General features: G+C 36.8%; 2 protein-coding genes across 2 annotated transcripts in view; both read right to left on the bottom strand.

Annotated features, from left to right (window-relative positions):
* The window catches only part of LOC134667338 (lysophospholipid acyltransferase 7-like), a 470374-nt gene that overhangs the window by 53909 nt on the left and 401143 nt on the right, over positions 1 to 15322 (bottom strand). The window lies entirely within an intron of this gene.
* LOC134667339 (coiled-coil domain-containing protein 96-like) overlaps positions 1 to 15322 on the bottom strand; it is a 77969-nt gene that overhangs the window by 19152 nt on the left and 43495 nt on the right. The window contains exons 4-6 of the mRNA XM_063524697.1: positions 2223 to 2394; positions 1708 to 1831; positions 116 to 262 (exon numbers count right to left, since the gene is read on the bottom strand). Of these exons, the coding sequence (XP_063380767.1) occupies positions 116 to 262; positions 1708 to 1831; positions 2223 to 2394 (443 nt within the window). The remainder of the gene's footprint in view (positions 1 to 115; positions 263 to 1707; positions 1832 to 2222; positions 2395 to 15322) is intronic.

Genomic DNA, 15322 nt, shown 5'->3' with positions numbered 1-15322 from the left:
TTTGATCATAGATTATAGCACCCTTACCTTACCTTACCTACCTTACCTTACCTTTACCGTACCTTACCTTTACCTTACCTTTACCTTTGTTTCAGCCTTAACAAAATTCCCCTACCTTATCCGCAATTGGTTTCCCCTTCTTAGAGTATATGAGTCCAGTGCCTGTACTTTTCTCTAGGGCTTGCAGTCCGTCAAACTTGCTCTCTGCATAGTGAAGTTTCTCTTCATATTGCTTTTCCACCAAGTTCACTTTGGTTTTAATCTGAAAGATATTTAAATACATTACAAATCCATGCCGATTCATGCCGTTTTGTTTCAATATTTAACTTGAAATTATCAGTACGGATATGATGGTCGTTCTTGTTTACGTGACAGCGTGATGAAGCGGTGTCTATCACTTTCTATTCCGCAGTGTTAAAAAGTACTTAACAGTTATTTTATACGGATACGGATAAAGCGACCCGTAATATGTGTAACGTGTTGCATACTGTGACAAATAATATAATTTAATTTAACCTTTTCGACGCCGTGTCAAACACAAAAGCTGTCTCTCAGAAGCAATTATTTGCTCCGGCGCCCGTCATCATTGCCAAAGTATCAAAACTGAAGTTGAACTTTATGCGTATGTTGCACTGTGATCTATTACGGATAAATTATGTAGGAACCTGGTACATACCGTTAAATAATAATTAATAATACCGGGTGTGGCCTGTAACATGACCAAAATTTTAACTGTAGGCTGTAGGTACTCCTCGTATTGACCAACATTTGTTTAACGACTTTTAAAAATAACTTGTGGTTTGATTTTTAATACACTTTAAAGTATAAAGTAAGACGCAATGTATTGCGAATTTTGTTATGTCTAAGGCGTGACAAGCAACGTCAATCACAATGATATGGCGTGGCGATGGCGTCCATTGAAGACAATATTTGTGTCGCTTAACTTCAAACTCGGGTAAATCCATTGGACCCTCTCAGCAAATATCTACCCTATTACGTTTTCTTAATACCAAAATCGCATAAGGTTTGCCATAAGCCGCGCGTGGCGCTGTCGCCACCTAGCGGCCATATCTGTGCTGATCGTAACAGACGCGTTTTGTTAGAGTGAGTCTTCTGTACCTATTGTTTATTCTGTGGCAGTGGTTTGATATTTTTACTGTTATATATGCTGTTTAACTTGTTTTGAAAAAAAAATGTGGGATAAAATAAACAAAAAATATTTTGACCGCGACATGCGAAACCAAACTTTCGAATTAATCTTCGAAATATATCGCGAACTCGCCAACGGTGTAGACATTACAAATTAGCTTTTTTTTTCGGTAGCACACAAAGTGCCAAGGCGATACCAATCCTTTGGTGCTTTGATAACACAGGAGCCATTCTCGTCGACGTGCGTTCAGCGGGACTATCACTTACACACTGAGTGGCAGGCTAGTGTGTAGAAAACAGCCTAAAATTGCTCCGACCGCCGTGCGACCGGTATTGCCCCTGCGGCAGGTGTGTGAGTGGGCCGCTTAATCTGACAGATGGATTTAAGTACCCGAGTTTGAAGTTAAGCGACTCATTTTATTTTGTATGAAAAATAGGGAGTCTAAATACTTCATAATTTTTAAAAGTTGAACAAAAGTGTCTCCGTTTGAGGAGTAATCTATGTTTTAATAATTTGCTCGTGTTACAGGCCACACCCAGTATACCAATGAAACTTACATCAGCTATTTCTCTTTCGTCTTCGTTCTTCACCTGTTCGTACACCAGTAGTTTTTGTTGGTACTTCTCCTCCTGGTCGGCCGCATCCAGAGGTTGTTTTAGAACGTGGGCTTGTTTTCTTTTTCTTTAAAATGGGATTAAAATCTGTTATGATATTGCCTTATCAAGCTAAAATGCTGCAAATTATAATAATAAAGACCAGCGCTGGCTTTATAGCTAGCATTATGCTGAGTTGGGTCCATTTCGTGATGCACACTTATTGTTCTCTTCTGTTCTTGCTGTTGTTGTCTGTACATGTTCGTACATGTTTTGTGATCGTCACGTGAAATCTTTTATATTTATCAAATCCTCTAAAAAGCGTAGGTACGGATTATACTTTTTAGCATGAATTAGCGTTATGCGTCTCTCTTGTGTTGATCATAAATATACCTAATAGCTTAATATTTTTGTTGGACCCTAAATAGACACGTTTAATCCTTCTATCGTAATCTAAGCTTAGTTCATGAAAAACTTACTTGTAATATTCCCCTAAACGACGATGTAATAAGCTGTTCTTCAGTTGAACTTGCATGTATTCGTTTGAAAGGTCCCTGTGGGCCAGCAGATACTCTTCGCGGTCCACGGCAATGGATGCCTTGCCCACTCCCTTCCCGATCTGCATATCATCCTCATCCGCATCTTCGTGTACTGTTTTCAAAGATTTTTTTTGTGATTCGCTATCACGTTACTGTTAACATTTTACGCCTAGCCTAGCCAACGTGCCAATCGTAGAGTCTGTTCGGAAAGACAAGAGTCGTAGTGCCCCATATATTACACGACTCTTTTCTTTCCGCACAGACTCTACCATCACGCAGCGTCGTCACCTCTCTCTATCATTCTTCCATTTTAGTGCGACAGAGACAGTTGCGTTTCGTTCGCTACGGAACGTTAAGAATTCGCACGTTGACTACGCACCCGTTAATCATTCGGAAGCCGGCTTTGGTTACACGCTAATAAATGCATGAAAAACATGCCGTGGCAATACAACGCTAGCTGATAGATTTAATTCTTGGATGTCAACCAAATCTTACTAAACAAATATGCCGTTATTCTGCATATTTGTTTGACAAACCGTAAATATCTACATTAAAAGCGCACGTTTTAATGTACATTAAAAGAGTGCAACAAAATACTTTCCACAGTAGCAACGGCCAGCAAGATGCCTTAGTAATTAAAGTAACGTAAGTGTTGTCAAAGTTTGACATACATCTGGTCTAGTGTACAGTCCGCAACAATTAGATAATGACGACCAAAGTGGCTAAATATATCGTAACACACCTTTGACACCATAGAAATAAGGACGTGTCCCGATATATTTGGCCACTTTGGCTGTCACTATCATGCTGCTGCTGCTTTCTGTGCTAGTCTATTTGATGCCAACTCTACTTAGATATAGTCCGTAGTTTTGTAACAGAGCCCGGCGGCTAATCCTATTGTCTATTGTTAAGTAAAACCGCACGTGCTACTTACCTGCAAAAAAGGGTCATACTCATTCTATTTGGCACCTGAGCGCGGGCTAGTCCAACGCTCAAAAAATCAGTGTAGGTGCGCTCTCCGATAACGTGCCTTTGCTACGCATCTCAATGACATATTTTAGACTGGTTCTGTAGTGTTCGACTCGCCGGCACTCAGTAACCGAATTACGCAGGTTTTTATGCAGGTGGTTGTGGCACGTGGCACGAGCGGTTTTACTTAACAATAGACAATAGGATTAGCTCGGGCTCAGTTACGAAACTACGAACTATACCAATAATTACCGCATAATGTACCTACAGAACCCTACAATGCCATCTACATTTACCGTTTGGACTTACCGCGAACTACGTTGTTGTTGCCTCTCTGTCGCACTTGTAAATTCGTACATAAGCCCTCTGCTTCCAAATCACAGCACGAATAATTTTGAACCCTAGAGCTCTTCTATTACTATTCTGCTACCAATTAAGACTCACCGCTGTTAGATTCGCTCGAACTTTCCTCCTTCTTTGCCTCGGTATTCTTTGTCTGTTATGTGATACATAGGTAATTACATTATAAATATTATAATATACAAGTAGTTAACATAAGTGCATGGCTCTTCAAAGTCCTTATAATACGCATCTCCAGTTTCCTTCATCCGATTAGCTCGATGTCTTAATTCATCAGTATTTCATAAGGATGTTAAATTTCAGCTCAATCAGATAACTATCAACAAGTTATGCTTTGCGTACAAATATTGCAAATTAACTTTTATACCTATTTAACACAATTTCTGTTTAATGTAGGTATCTAATTTTAACTAAATACAATATATTTAACTTATCTTTTCATTGAAAATGAAGAGCACTTGTAAGCGATTATTGCGCCTTCATCTTATCATAATACATCACAGGCCCGACAGTAAAATTAATATTAAATATTCACATCTTTACAGCTGTATTAAAGATAAAAGCAGAGAGACATGAATAAATGAATACGAGGGGCGGAATGCGCCCTTCGTGCCTGCAAACTTTGACGTCCCTACGAAGTCACGTGAGTTACATTAATTAAATGAAACGACAGTAACATTGCAGGGCGTACCTTGGTCTCCATCGCGTGATCCAGCCAAATTATCTCTTTATTGATTTGGTAAGCTTTACATTGAAAATAATATTTTGTGTAATTTTGTGAAACGGCACGCGAATTACGACTGGGTTGCTATGGTGACCGGTAAACAGATATCGAGCGATGCGACCAGTGTCGTGACGGCTTTCATGCATGCATAGAGGTAGCGGTGGTTATGTAAACAGTTTGTTGGCACCAAGTTGGCACACTCTTACTACCTGTTGAGGTAGGTGAGTTTTCATAGAACAAAGTTTTACCAAAAAAAACAATTAATTTCTAAACCTCAACTCATTTTCATACATTACAGTATTTTCATCAGCCCATCGTGTTCATACACAATTGTTTCATTTATTAACTTACCATTACATATCCAATCGAATTCAAATACGTGTCAAATACCTTACGCTGTAATAGACTCGAAGATCTGCAGATTGAGTTATGATATACGTGGTTGCCAAGATGCCACTTGTTGCTCGGGTCGTGTAGTGGTACAAACTGTGTCGCCTAGTGTTTGCAGTGATTAGGGACCATCAACTGGACTCACTAGCTCGTTATTCAGTGTTGTTTATGACCACTTACGCCCGTCGTTTATTGAGGCAACACGGCGGCGAGACTCGGCAATTACTGACTTATTTTACTTAGAATCGTGCCATTCGAGAACGTTCTCTACAAGCTTAGACACTATCGCCGAAAATTAATTTTGGACATTTTGTGACTATCGTTAAGCATGACTACAGAATAATTAATTCAATTCAATTCAATATATTTAATTCAATAAATTTATTAATAGTACTACCGTACAGAAACTTCCTACAAAAACGAAGTTTGACAGCGGTTCAGGGTCGAATCATGCTGTCTCTTTCTAATATATGGCACTATCCCTTTCGGCTATTTAGGGTTGTCAAAAATCAAGTGATTATTTTATCTGTGGTCGTGCACGCAAAAGGAAGTCAAGTAGTGTCAACCATAATAATTGCTCGGAGCAATGCTGAGCCGAGCGGAGCCGAGTTTGACCGAAGTCAGGAGTTTCGCACCCCTACTGGCATGACCGTGAATCGGTAATTAATAATTAAAGTGTTGTCATTCGATTTGAGGTACGTATCTGTAGCGAGGTAATAATTCGTTCTCCTAATTATGTAGGTAGTTGTAGGTAGACATCTTTATAGGATAAATCTCACTCGAACTACAACTAAATCGTACCTATTTATATCCACAGTTAATGACGAATTTAAATGTAACGACCTAATTAAGATACGTATTCTTGTGAATAGCCATTATGACTCACCAAAGTCTGGTGTTATTTTTGTGTAATCTTCTTAAGCGGCGCTGTGCACTTTTTGTGATGGGGAAAAAATGTTAAACTCGCGAGAGCGTAAGACCGTTTCGTAAGACAGACATGACCTGATCGAAAAACTCTTACAATGTCATTGAGTTTTCACTTCTGCCGGCACTCCCGGAGTGCAACCCTTTTTTGTTAAATTGGTTTCTGGAAGAGAGTAATAGTTGGACAAAGTTTCGCAGCTGGGGATATTTGTTTTAGGTGAAATTCAATTATTTATATAGAATTTATTAATAAAAGCTGGGTCACAGAGTAGAAGCCTAATCAATCAACACGGTATTTTTCAACGCTTAGTCATACTTTGTGAGGTGAATATTTAGGTCATACTAATTAATTTTTAATATACTATGAATAAACCAAAATCGCAAAGAATAATTGGTTCTTTCGTACATTTCAGCCGAACAGATGTTTTCGATCGGATGGCAATTTTTTGCAATTTTTGGTTTGGTTCCAAATAAATAGTTGTTCAGTAGGTAATTGAAACTAGTCTTTGATTTTGTTGGACCACCTGAACTGCCCGACTGTGTATTACAATAACATGTAAGTAACTATAACAGTGAAATATTCAAAATACCAGCTGTTGAAATTTGAGTCTACCTAGCTAGAGTGGTACCTCCCATTGCCCCGACTGAAAATTAGAGCGACGTTATTAATAGCGTAAGCGCCAGCTCGCCATAAGGTACCTTTTACCATGGAACGTCACATATCTTTACTATTTCATATCTAGTGAATGTCTAATTCATTTCCCGAATCGCGCTGTATTTAACATATACACATACAATTTATGGCTTATGAATGAATAAAAAAAATCTTTATTCTGGTTTGGTCAAACGCCTAAAAAAAGCACTTAATCACATCGGGTGTCTTCCCTCATCGGCACATTTTTTTAACGTGTTAACCTTTGTTGACGTTGGCAGTGTCAGGCCCTGGGCGACTGCCAGACTCTCGACAATGCGTGGCCAGAAATAGATGTACGGTAAATTTTATACATACCCGTTTTCTCCAATCGAATGTTGATGAAAGTTGTAGTGTATTTCTCTAAACTGCTTAGACGACAACGGTTTCACTTACTTTAATTTTTAGTCGCTATTGGCGACATGTTTCGGGCCCGTCGGGGGTTCTTCCTCAGGCTCGAGTGCTCGCGGCGACTGCAACTCGTGCACTCATAATTATAAACTAAAAATTATTAGCAACTAAAAATTAAAGTGAGTGAAACCGTCGTCGTCTAAACAGTTTAAAATATGTCTCACGAAAAGTGTATTTCTCTAAGTAAATACTTACATGTAAACTTTTTCTACATTTTCGGTTACTTAATAAAACATTTGTCCAGCCGATAAAACTGCCTGGATCTGAACTGTTCTAGCTTTAACCTAGGTATTTTGTTTAATCGTTTAATGTTTTCAATTACCCTTAGATGGCTAGAATTCGTCTCGTTCTAGGTTCTTTACTAGGGCCAGATAAAATTAAATATTACTAATTATTAATCGTATCGCCCCGATATATTCCTATTAGTGGGGCGGTATATACGGTGGGGCAAGTGGGGCAACTTGCCCCACCCTGGTCTGTGATCTGACGAGAAGCTAAATTTTTTTAGGAACAATTAAGGCACGTACCCCTACTTCTGCCCCACCCTTTAAAAAATGCTGGGTACGCCTATGCTATTAGCAAAATAAGTAGGAGCTTCATAGTTATGTTAAGTAAGTTACTTATTAATTAGGTACGAAGTAAAACTTTTCTAGTTTTGTCACATCGAGTTAAATTAATTGATTTGAATATTTTTAGCCAAGAAAATACCGTATTGTTTTTTGTACATTTTGTTTATTACCTTAAGAAATATAGTAAGTACCTATGTCTGATAAATATCTGGGAACATCTTATAATATAGGTAATAGATAACCTTATAAAGTTTTTTGATGTGTAAGATAAGGTTTTATTGCGTAAAATTCGCGAAGAAAAATCTTATTATCCAACTGTAAGGCTAATATACAATTTTTATGTTTTGAGTTTATTGTCTTGATGATAAATCTCATAAGTGCTTGGCTCAGTTGTTTCAAAGTAAGTAGGTAGGTAATAATTATTTAATGTAATTGGTTATACAATATTATAATCTTACGAAGTTCTGGTTTATCCAAGGGTTAGTATATTATAGACCCACTAAACACACACATTATAGTGTAGATTTAGTTGTCAAACTGACCTTAGGCTCCCATGAGCCGTGGCAAAATGCCGGAATAACGCGAGGAAGGAGGAGACCCATAATGGTGCTATAAAACATAGTTACTTTACGTATGTAGGTACATATTTTTTACCACACCAGCTCGTAAATGTTTTGGCAATATAAAACGCAAATTTTGAGTTGTATCCTCATATTGGCTGGTGGAATTAACTCTTAAGTGATGGGTGAAGTATTTTCCTTCCGATGGTGTGGTGAACATTTTTGTTTTTCGCTCGGTACCATTTTTTAAATCTTTCGCTTGCTTGGGTATCAATATTTATTAGCACACTGAGTTAAATAACACCTTTGCCCCCATTATAAAACAAATAATTAGTATCGGATTTAAGATTTTATGCGTAATTTTATCAAATTACATACTTCCCTGATTATGTTCGCTACGTATTTACTTATACTAGTATTACTATTTACTCTATAATACTCATAGAATGACTGTCCCTAGAAATTAGTCTTTATCATTTACCGTGACATAAAAATTAAAGCCGAAGCTGTTACGCACAATGTTATAAATTTGAATAATAGCTGTTAAAAATATTTTTGACAGAATCACACTACAGCAGGAAATGAAAAATTACAGTGGGATCACTCTTGGCCGTCTACTCGTGAAATATTGCATACAACAATATTTTTAAACATGGCCTAACCTCGTTTGCTCGCTTTATTTCTTATATTTTCACAGCATTAGCCAAACGTGTATTATTGTAACGTACCCTACATGTGGTACGTTACGGTTAGACTTTTCTTACTTAATTGATAATAAAATAATAATTTGATAATGTAGTTTACATTTTAGGAAGTAAGTAGTTGATAGATACCTAATTGAGATATTGACTTTACTTACTTTACTTTTATACTTTATAGCTTTAAACGAACAATTCTTGTATATATCGAAAACTGCTGTAACGATTTCGATGAAATATTGCTATATATGGGGGTTTTTGGGAGCGAAAACTAGTTAGGTCTTATCTCTACAAAAACGAGCATTTTTGAGTTTTAATAATATGAGCAAAGCTCCGTTTCCCAGAAATTGTAGTTTAATTTGACTACATTGATTTCAACTACGTAGAGGTTAAGCGTTGAGATGACATTCGTTTAGCAACGGTTGCAGTACTGTTGCGGCATTACTGCTGCGGTATTGATGCCGTCCCTGTATATTATAATCGCGGTAGTAATGCGGCGGCGAATGTGACTAATTTTCAGTGGCGGCGCGTCAAACATATCCATAGGCAAGCCGGGGCTAATTTGGCTTACATATTTCCTTTACAACTTTGCTCATACGTCCAAAACAGGCAAGCCGGTGGGAATCCGCTTTTATGGACGCGCCGCCACTGCTAATTTTATCAGCAAACTAGCGACCCGCCCCGACTTCGCACGGGTTAACAAAGGCAGCTTATAATTTAATTATACACCTAAACTTTCAGTAATTTTTGAGTTTATCGCGAACAAACATACAAACACACAGACAGACTGGCGGTGGACTTTGTTTTATAAAGTGTTGTGTGATTGACAGATACGATACGGGTCAAGGTCACAGCAGTAATATCGCAACAGTACTACAGCTGCGGTTGCCATCCAAAAGTTTCAATCAAATTATCCTTCAATACCAAGGCCAGTAAATCAGCACCAGAAATACTGTTGCGTTTAGAAAATATATATTAGTAATAGCGTTGTACCGTAGCCAAAACACGTCATTTACACGTTTAATATTTATTTTATTCCTTATTGTTATATGCCTCTTGGCGTTAACATTCATGAAATGACATTTTTATGTAGGTACAGTCACCTGCAATAATATGTTACACAACGAAGGCCGCAAAAATATCTAACACGATCTTATTTGTAGAGCCACAAGAGCGTGTCACATATTTTTGCGGCCTACGAAGAGTAATATATTATTGCAGGTGGCTGTACCACTACAACTAACAAGACGTATAACTTTTAAGAACAAAGTTTATTTTAAGATTATTCGTTATACTTACATATTTTTACGTTTCACCTCAGATTAGGACGGATCGATTTTCCTGAACCGTAGGAACAGTCGACTGTAAAAATATGGGCGCACAGAATCATCTCATAAATATGTCCCATAGCTGTTATATCAGCGAATTAAGAACTATGGGACATATTTTTGAATAAATTGACTACACCCATATTTTTACAGTTGACTGTACTATAAGATGAACACGTTCATTCGGTCTTTTTTACTGCAAGGAAAATTCATAGTTCCCTGTCGAATAACGTCAACTCAGTCTAAACAATCAACCTAGTCTGCGGTTAGGTTAAAAGTCCTTATTGAAGTTTTTATTATTTCACCCGTACGGAGCTAAATTAAATAGTATAAAAAAAATCTGATCACATCTTTTTAGTCACCGTAGCACGCCAACAGAAGACTTTCTGAAGCAAGCGCGAAGACTGGGAAGGTTTTATCTGGTCAGTCTAACCCATACGAACGAAAGGATAGCCCAATAAATTCGACCCAAAAACGCTGGGGTTAATTTTTCAAAGGCTATCCTGCTATACCCTTTCATAGCAATGCCAGTGCAGCAATGTTGCGTTAAAGAGACACCCAATTTCAGCTAACAGTGTTGCTAGAAATAATAACAGTAATATGAACCCTAATTTATTTATCTAGAAATTTTACTTCGCAGTTAACTTAATTCAACTGCGCTACACACACATTGCTACAAAATTAACTATGTCTGAAGATCACCAATCCGCACTTTATAGGATTATTTATTTAAAATATTAATGATTAACTGGACTAAATAAAACAAAAACAGTGGCTTTCAAAATATTTTCATTATAAAATAAATATAAACATGAAGAGTTTAAACAGCAGTACACACAATAATGCAAAATATTTAATCAAACAAACCTTAGCACTCTAGGACACATTCCATAAATTTTTGCAAGTTATTTCAAAGGATTAGCGTCAGGTGGCTCAAATTTGAAATTGTGGTACAGTCATCAGCAATAGTATCTTACACAACTAGGGCCGCAAAAATATGTGACACGTTCTTATATTTTAAGAGCGCGTCATATATTTTTTCGGCCTTAGTTGTGTAAGATACTATTGCTGATGACTGTACCTAATACTCAAATACTCGACAACTTTCAGCCTAGTTGGGCCTTCCCCTATTTAAATAGTAGATTGTGTATTAAGGGCGGGAAATAAGAAATTACGAACGAGTGTCAATTTTAAGCCCGACGCGAAGCGAGGGCTTAAAATGTTCACGAGTTCGGAATTTCTTTACCGCCCGTGGCACACACAATGTTTTTCATCACACTTGTAAGGAAAAAAAGGAGAATTAATAAAAACAAACTTCTGTATAAAACACTTTTCCGCCCTAGGGCGAAAATTTCAATTTCCCGCCCGCAAGCCCTACGTGTAAATAAGTGTTTTTCATCACACTTGCTCGGAAAAGATTTTTTCCGCCCTAGGGCGAAAATTTCAATTTCCCGCCCGCAAGCCCTACGTGTAAATACATCTTTTCCGAGCAAGTGTGATGAAAAACACGTTTCTGCGCACATTTGCGTCCATTTCCACCCAAAACTAATCCATTTTAAGTATTTCTATTATTATGACAGTTTTATAAATATATATGAAAAAAAAAACTTGTTTCCAATCGAGCAATATAAGGCAAGTTCCTCCTGTAACTATGAATGCAATTAAATGAAACATGGATCAAATGCGCCCGCGGGCGCAGACGACCAATACAATTCCGATCCAACCTCATTTAGTTTGGTCAAATTTGTTTCATTCTACAAGAACTTAATTAAATAGATAGCAGGAACGGCAAAGTATTATTCAGCCAGGACGTGCCCGCCTTAGAACTGCGCAAATTGGGTTAAAGTTCTTAAGGCGTGTTCTGACCGTAATAACAGGTTACGAATTTGTTATGGATATGATTTATCAGTTTTCTTCAACCAGAAACGTAATTTTTTACATTGACTAATCATAATTATTCAGATAAATAAAATATCAAACACAATTTGTACCCTATTATTACAATCATAATACGCCTCCTGATCAAAAGAAAAACTTAAGGCGTTCGAGTTTACCTTATGAGTAAAGCACTAGGCTATTATTAAAGACGTTGTTACCTACCCTTAAAAGTAGTTTGGTCAAATTTAACACTCTATTCATCAGTTCATCACTTTAAGGTATTTTTTATATATTACAATAATTCCCTGTTTGTCTACAATATTAATTTGATCTTGACCGCTTAATTTGATATTATAATTAACCATTACTTCTGTATTTATTACACTATTTGTTGTTTTTTCTTTAATTAATCTAAAGTCTGTATATAATTATATATTTAGGCCACATTGAGCCATTTCAGTTCTAATATGACTAGAAGCACATATGGACAAAATATTTTAAAGACTTTAAATGCATTTATCGACAACACACGCATAGTTGTTTTTATATATTTTTTGTATTTTTTCTTCAGAATGTGCTTAATGAAACAGGTGCTTAATTCTGAAAATCACATCTATAATTAAGAATATTAAAATCAGTTACCGATAAAATGCTACATTCTGAAGAATTAGGAATTGCCCGGATAACTACCCTCTAAAGTAGTATTATCAATACTTATTAACAGACACCAAATAGCTAGAAATATTTTATTTCTGATGTATAAAAATTGAGTTCACATATAGCCTGAACCTATTGGAAGTTTATATACTTAACGCAAGCATTTAAAAATATCTCTAATTATTTATACATATTATGGATTTAATTTATAACCGTATACTAAAATATTAATAATTAAGTAACAGATTATGAATTAAAAGTAAATTTAAAATATATACCTTAGAGGACATAACCTACGGAGACGCCATGTCTATAATTTTCGGTACAAAATAGTCTGCCGTTTTTTGCGGGGGAGGGGCACATCAAATGTATACGTAACATAAACATAGCCATGTCAGATAAATGTCAGTCCATACATGTGGTTGACATGTCGTTGACCATTGGCCGCCTATTTTCGACAGAGGGGAACGCCTGTTAATGACCACTCCGTTTGGTTATATTCTCTAAAATATATACGGTTATTGGACTATGTTTGTGCTTTAAAAGAGAGAGATTATAAGGGTACAAGTAATAAAGCTAAACTGGTTCGTTTAGGCTTATTTACAAATTGATAGTATTTACTTAGAGCGAGTTCAAGCAAGCAGCAAATGTATGTAGTCGCACTATTAATCATCGTAAATCAGACGTTACACTATGTAATCTTTCTATAAGACCAGGCTACATGTGGAATCAAGAATGTTGTAGTTTATATTTTGGAACGTGACTGTCTAACTCGGTCACTTCTAAGATTGAATAGTCACATTCAAGCTAGCTAAGACTAAGAAATCGTGCCGGTGTATTGTTTAGCTTAAACTGATACATTAAGTAATACAATGAATGCGTAGGTGATCACAATTTGCCCATGAGTAAAATAGCTCACTACACTCATATTCATAAATAATTAAGCAACATTAAGCAAGCATAACACTTGCTTCTTCATACATTATAAATAGCGGCTAGTCTAGACTACAGTTTTATGTAGTACAAACGTACAGCCATCAGGTGCATGTAGAGTGAATGTTTAGATATTTTTAAGCAGCTGTTTGGTAAAGATAAATACTTACCTAGCTATACAATGTACTCGTATTTATCACGTAAAATTAATCTCAATTAATCTCTGCACTAAAAATGACCCGTACTCGGCTATGATAAAAGTAGGTATGTTATAATTAATGCTTATTTTAATTCTTAAAAAACAAACTCCAGTTTGCAAAAATAATCAAGAGACGCGACCAGAATTCGATCGCGACTGTAGATGAATTTGTAAAAATTATGATAATTTCAAATGGACACCAACGAAAGTCGATGAAACCCCGAAAATGTGCTCCTACAGGAATTCTTTGGCAGAGTGTCAACTTTTCTGTTGACCACGAAGTCGAACGACACTTTCACGAGGTCTTTCACCCTTTAAATCGTATATTCTGGTAAAAGAGAAGTCGGCCAAAGGTGAACGTGCAGGTGCGCAGTACAATACATGGAAGACTTTGAACATTGTTATAGCTATTGGTCTTTTGAGCACTGTTAAGTAAAGAAGTGAGCTTCCTGAGCAACGAGAGTTGCTGGGCTGTGGTGCGACCATCTCGTCATCGCCCGATGATGGTGGGCTCGTCGGCCATGGCCAGCTCGTCGGTGGCCGCCTTGTCACCTTTCCTCTTGCGCGAGTACCACAGAAAAGATGCCGCTGCAAAAGCGTTCACTAACACCACGAACACCGCCAGGTAGAAGCTAACGTGGAAGCTGTATAGAACATTAAACACAAATGTATTAAATGTGACCTATTTCTGTTCAAAATAATCTCTATCGGAAAACATAACGACGGTCAAGGATAATGCAAATTTATAGTAAAACCATTTATATTAAAGTTTAAAAAGGACTATGTAAGATATGAATTTATTAGCAATAAGACCATTTTTTACACCTAGGGTTAGAGATGGACAGTATTAAGGGGCCCACAGATTACCAGTTCGCCTGACGATATCAGCCTGTCAGTTAATCGCAAACGGTGACAGTTCCGAACAAATGACAGGCTGATATCGTCTGGTGAACTGGTAATCTGTGGGCCCCTATAAAGAAAAAAATAATTAATACTCACTAATGGTACGCAGTCTTGGGGTAGATGGCAGGAACATTTTTTTCCAGCACATCTACCGTGGTTGACATCACTTGTACCACGACGAAAGTGCAGGACGCTAAACAAAGAGAAGATTGCTTTCATTACTTACCAATGAAACGTTAGAACCCAATGAAACGTTTGGAAGAAGCACGGTTTGCTAATTTTATTCAGCATTTGTATCTTATATAAAAACTGTCATATTATACATTAATAAACAACATGTAGCTTTATTTTATCATCGTATTTCAATATCTAGGTTCATGAAACATGAATCTGATGACGACGATGACGATGACTATAACGTGAATCTACTTTGAACATTAATGAAATATTGAACATTGTGAAGAAACTTAGCATGATTTATATAGTTACTTCAGGCCTTGTACATCTTTACAGTTGATTTAAACAGCATCTATGAATTATATTATCTAGATTCTAGTGTCGCTAGTGGCTACATAACCCGATATTAGCCTACCCTCTATAGATAGGTACTTATTAGTCGTAAAATAATTCACCATGTTGGAAATGCGTTTTTTACCCGTTTTAGGCCTAACAACTCTAACGCCAATTCTCACTTCGCTCGCCCGTCGTCAATAAGGAAATATCTTATTGGCTCGTTCTAGACACTCGACTCGTAGGAGATTTTCGGGTACTTTAAAATGAGAGGCATTATTTACTTTAGTAACACCAACAAAAACTGTGAGACACCAAATAAATATTTTTTAATAC

Source organism: Cydia fagiglandana, chromosome 9 (assembly GCF_963556715.1).
Source record: "Cydia fagiglandana chromosome 9, ilCydFagi1.1, whole genome shotgun sequence".
Lineage (NCBI taxonomy): Eukaryota > Metazoa > Arthropoda > Insecta > Lepidoptera > Tortricidae > Cydia > Cydia fagiglandana.
Note: the sequence above shows the minus strand (reverse complement) of the source record. Positions and strands in the feature narration are given on the sequence as shown.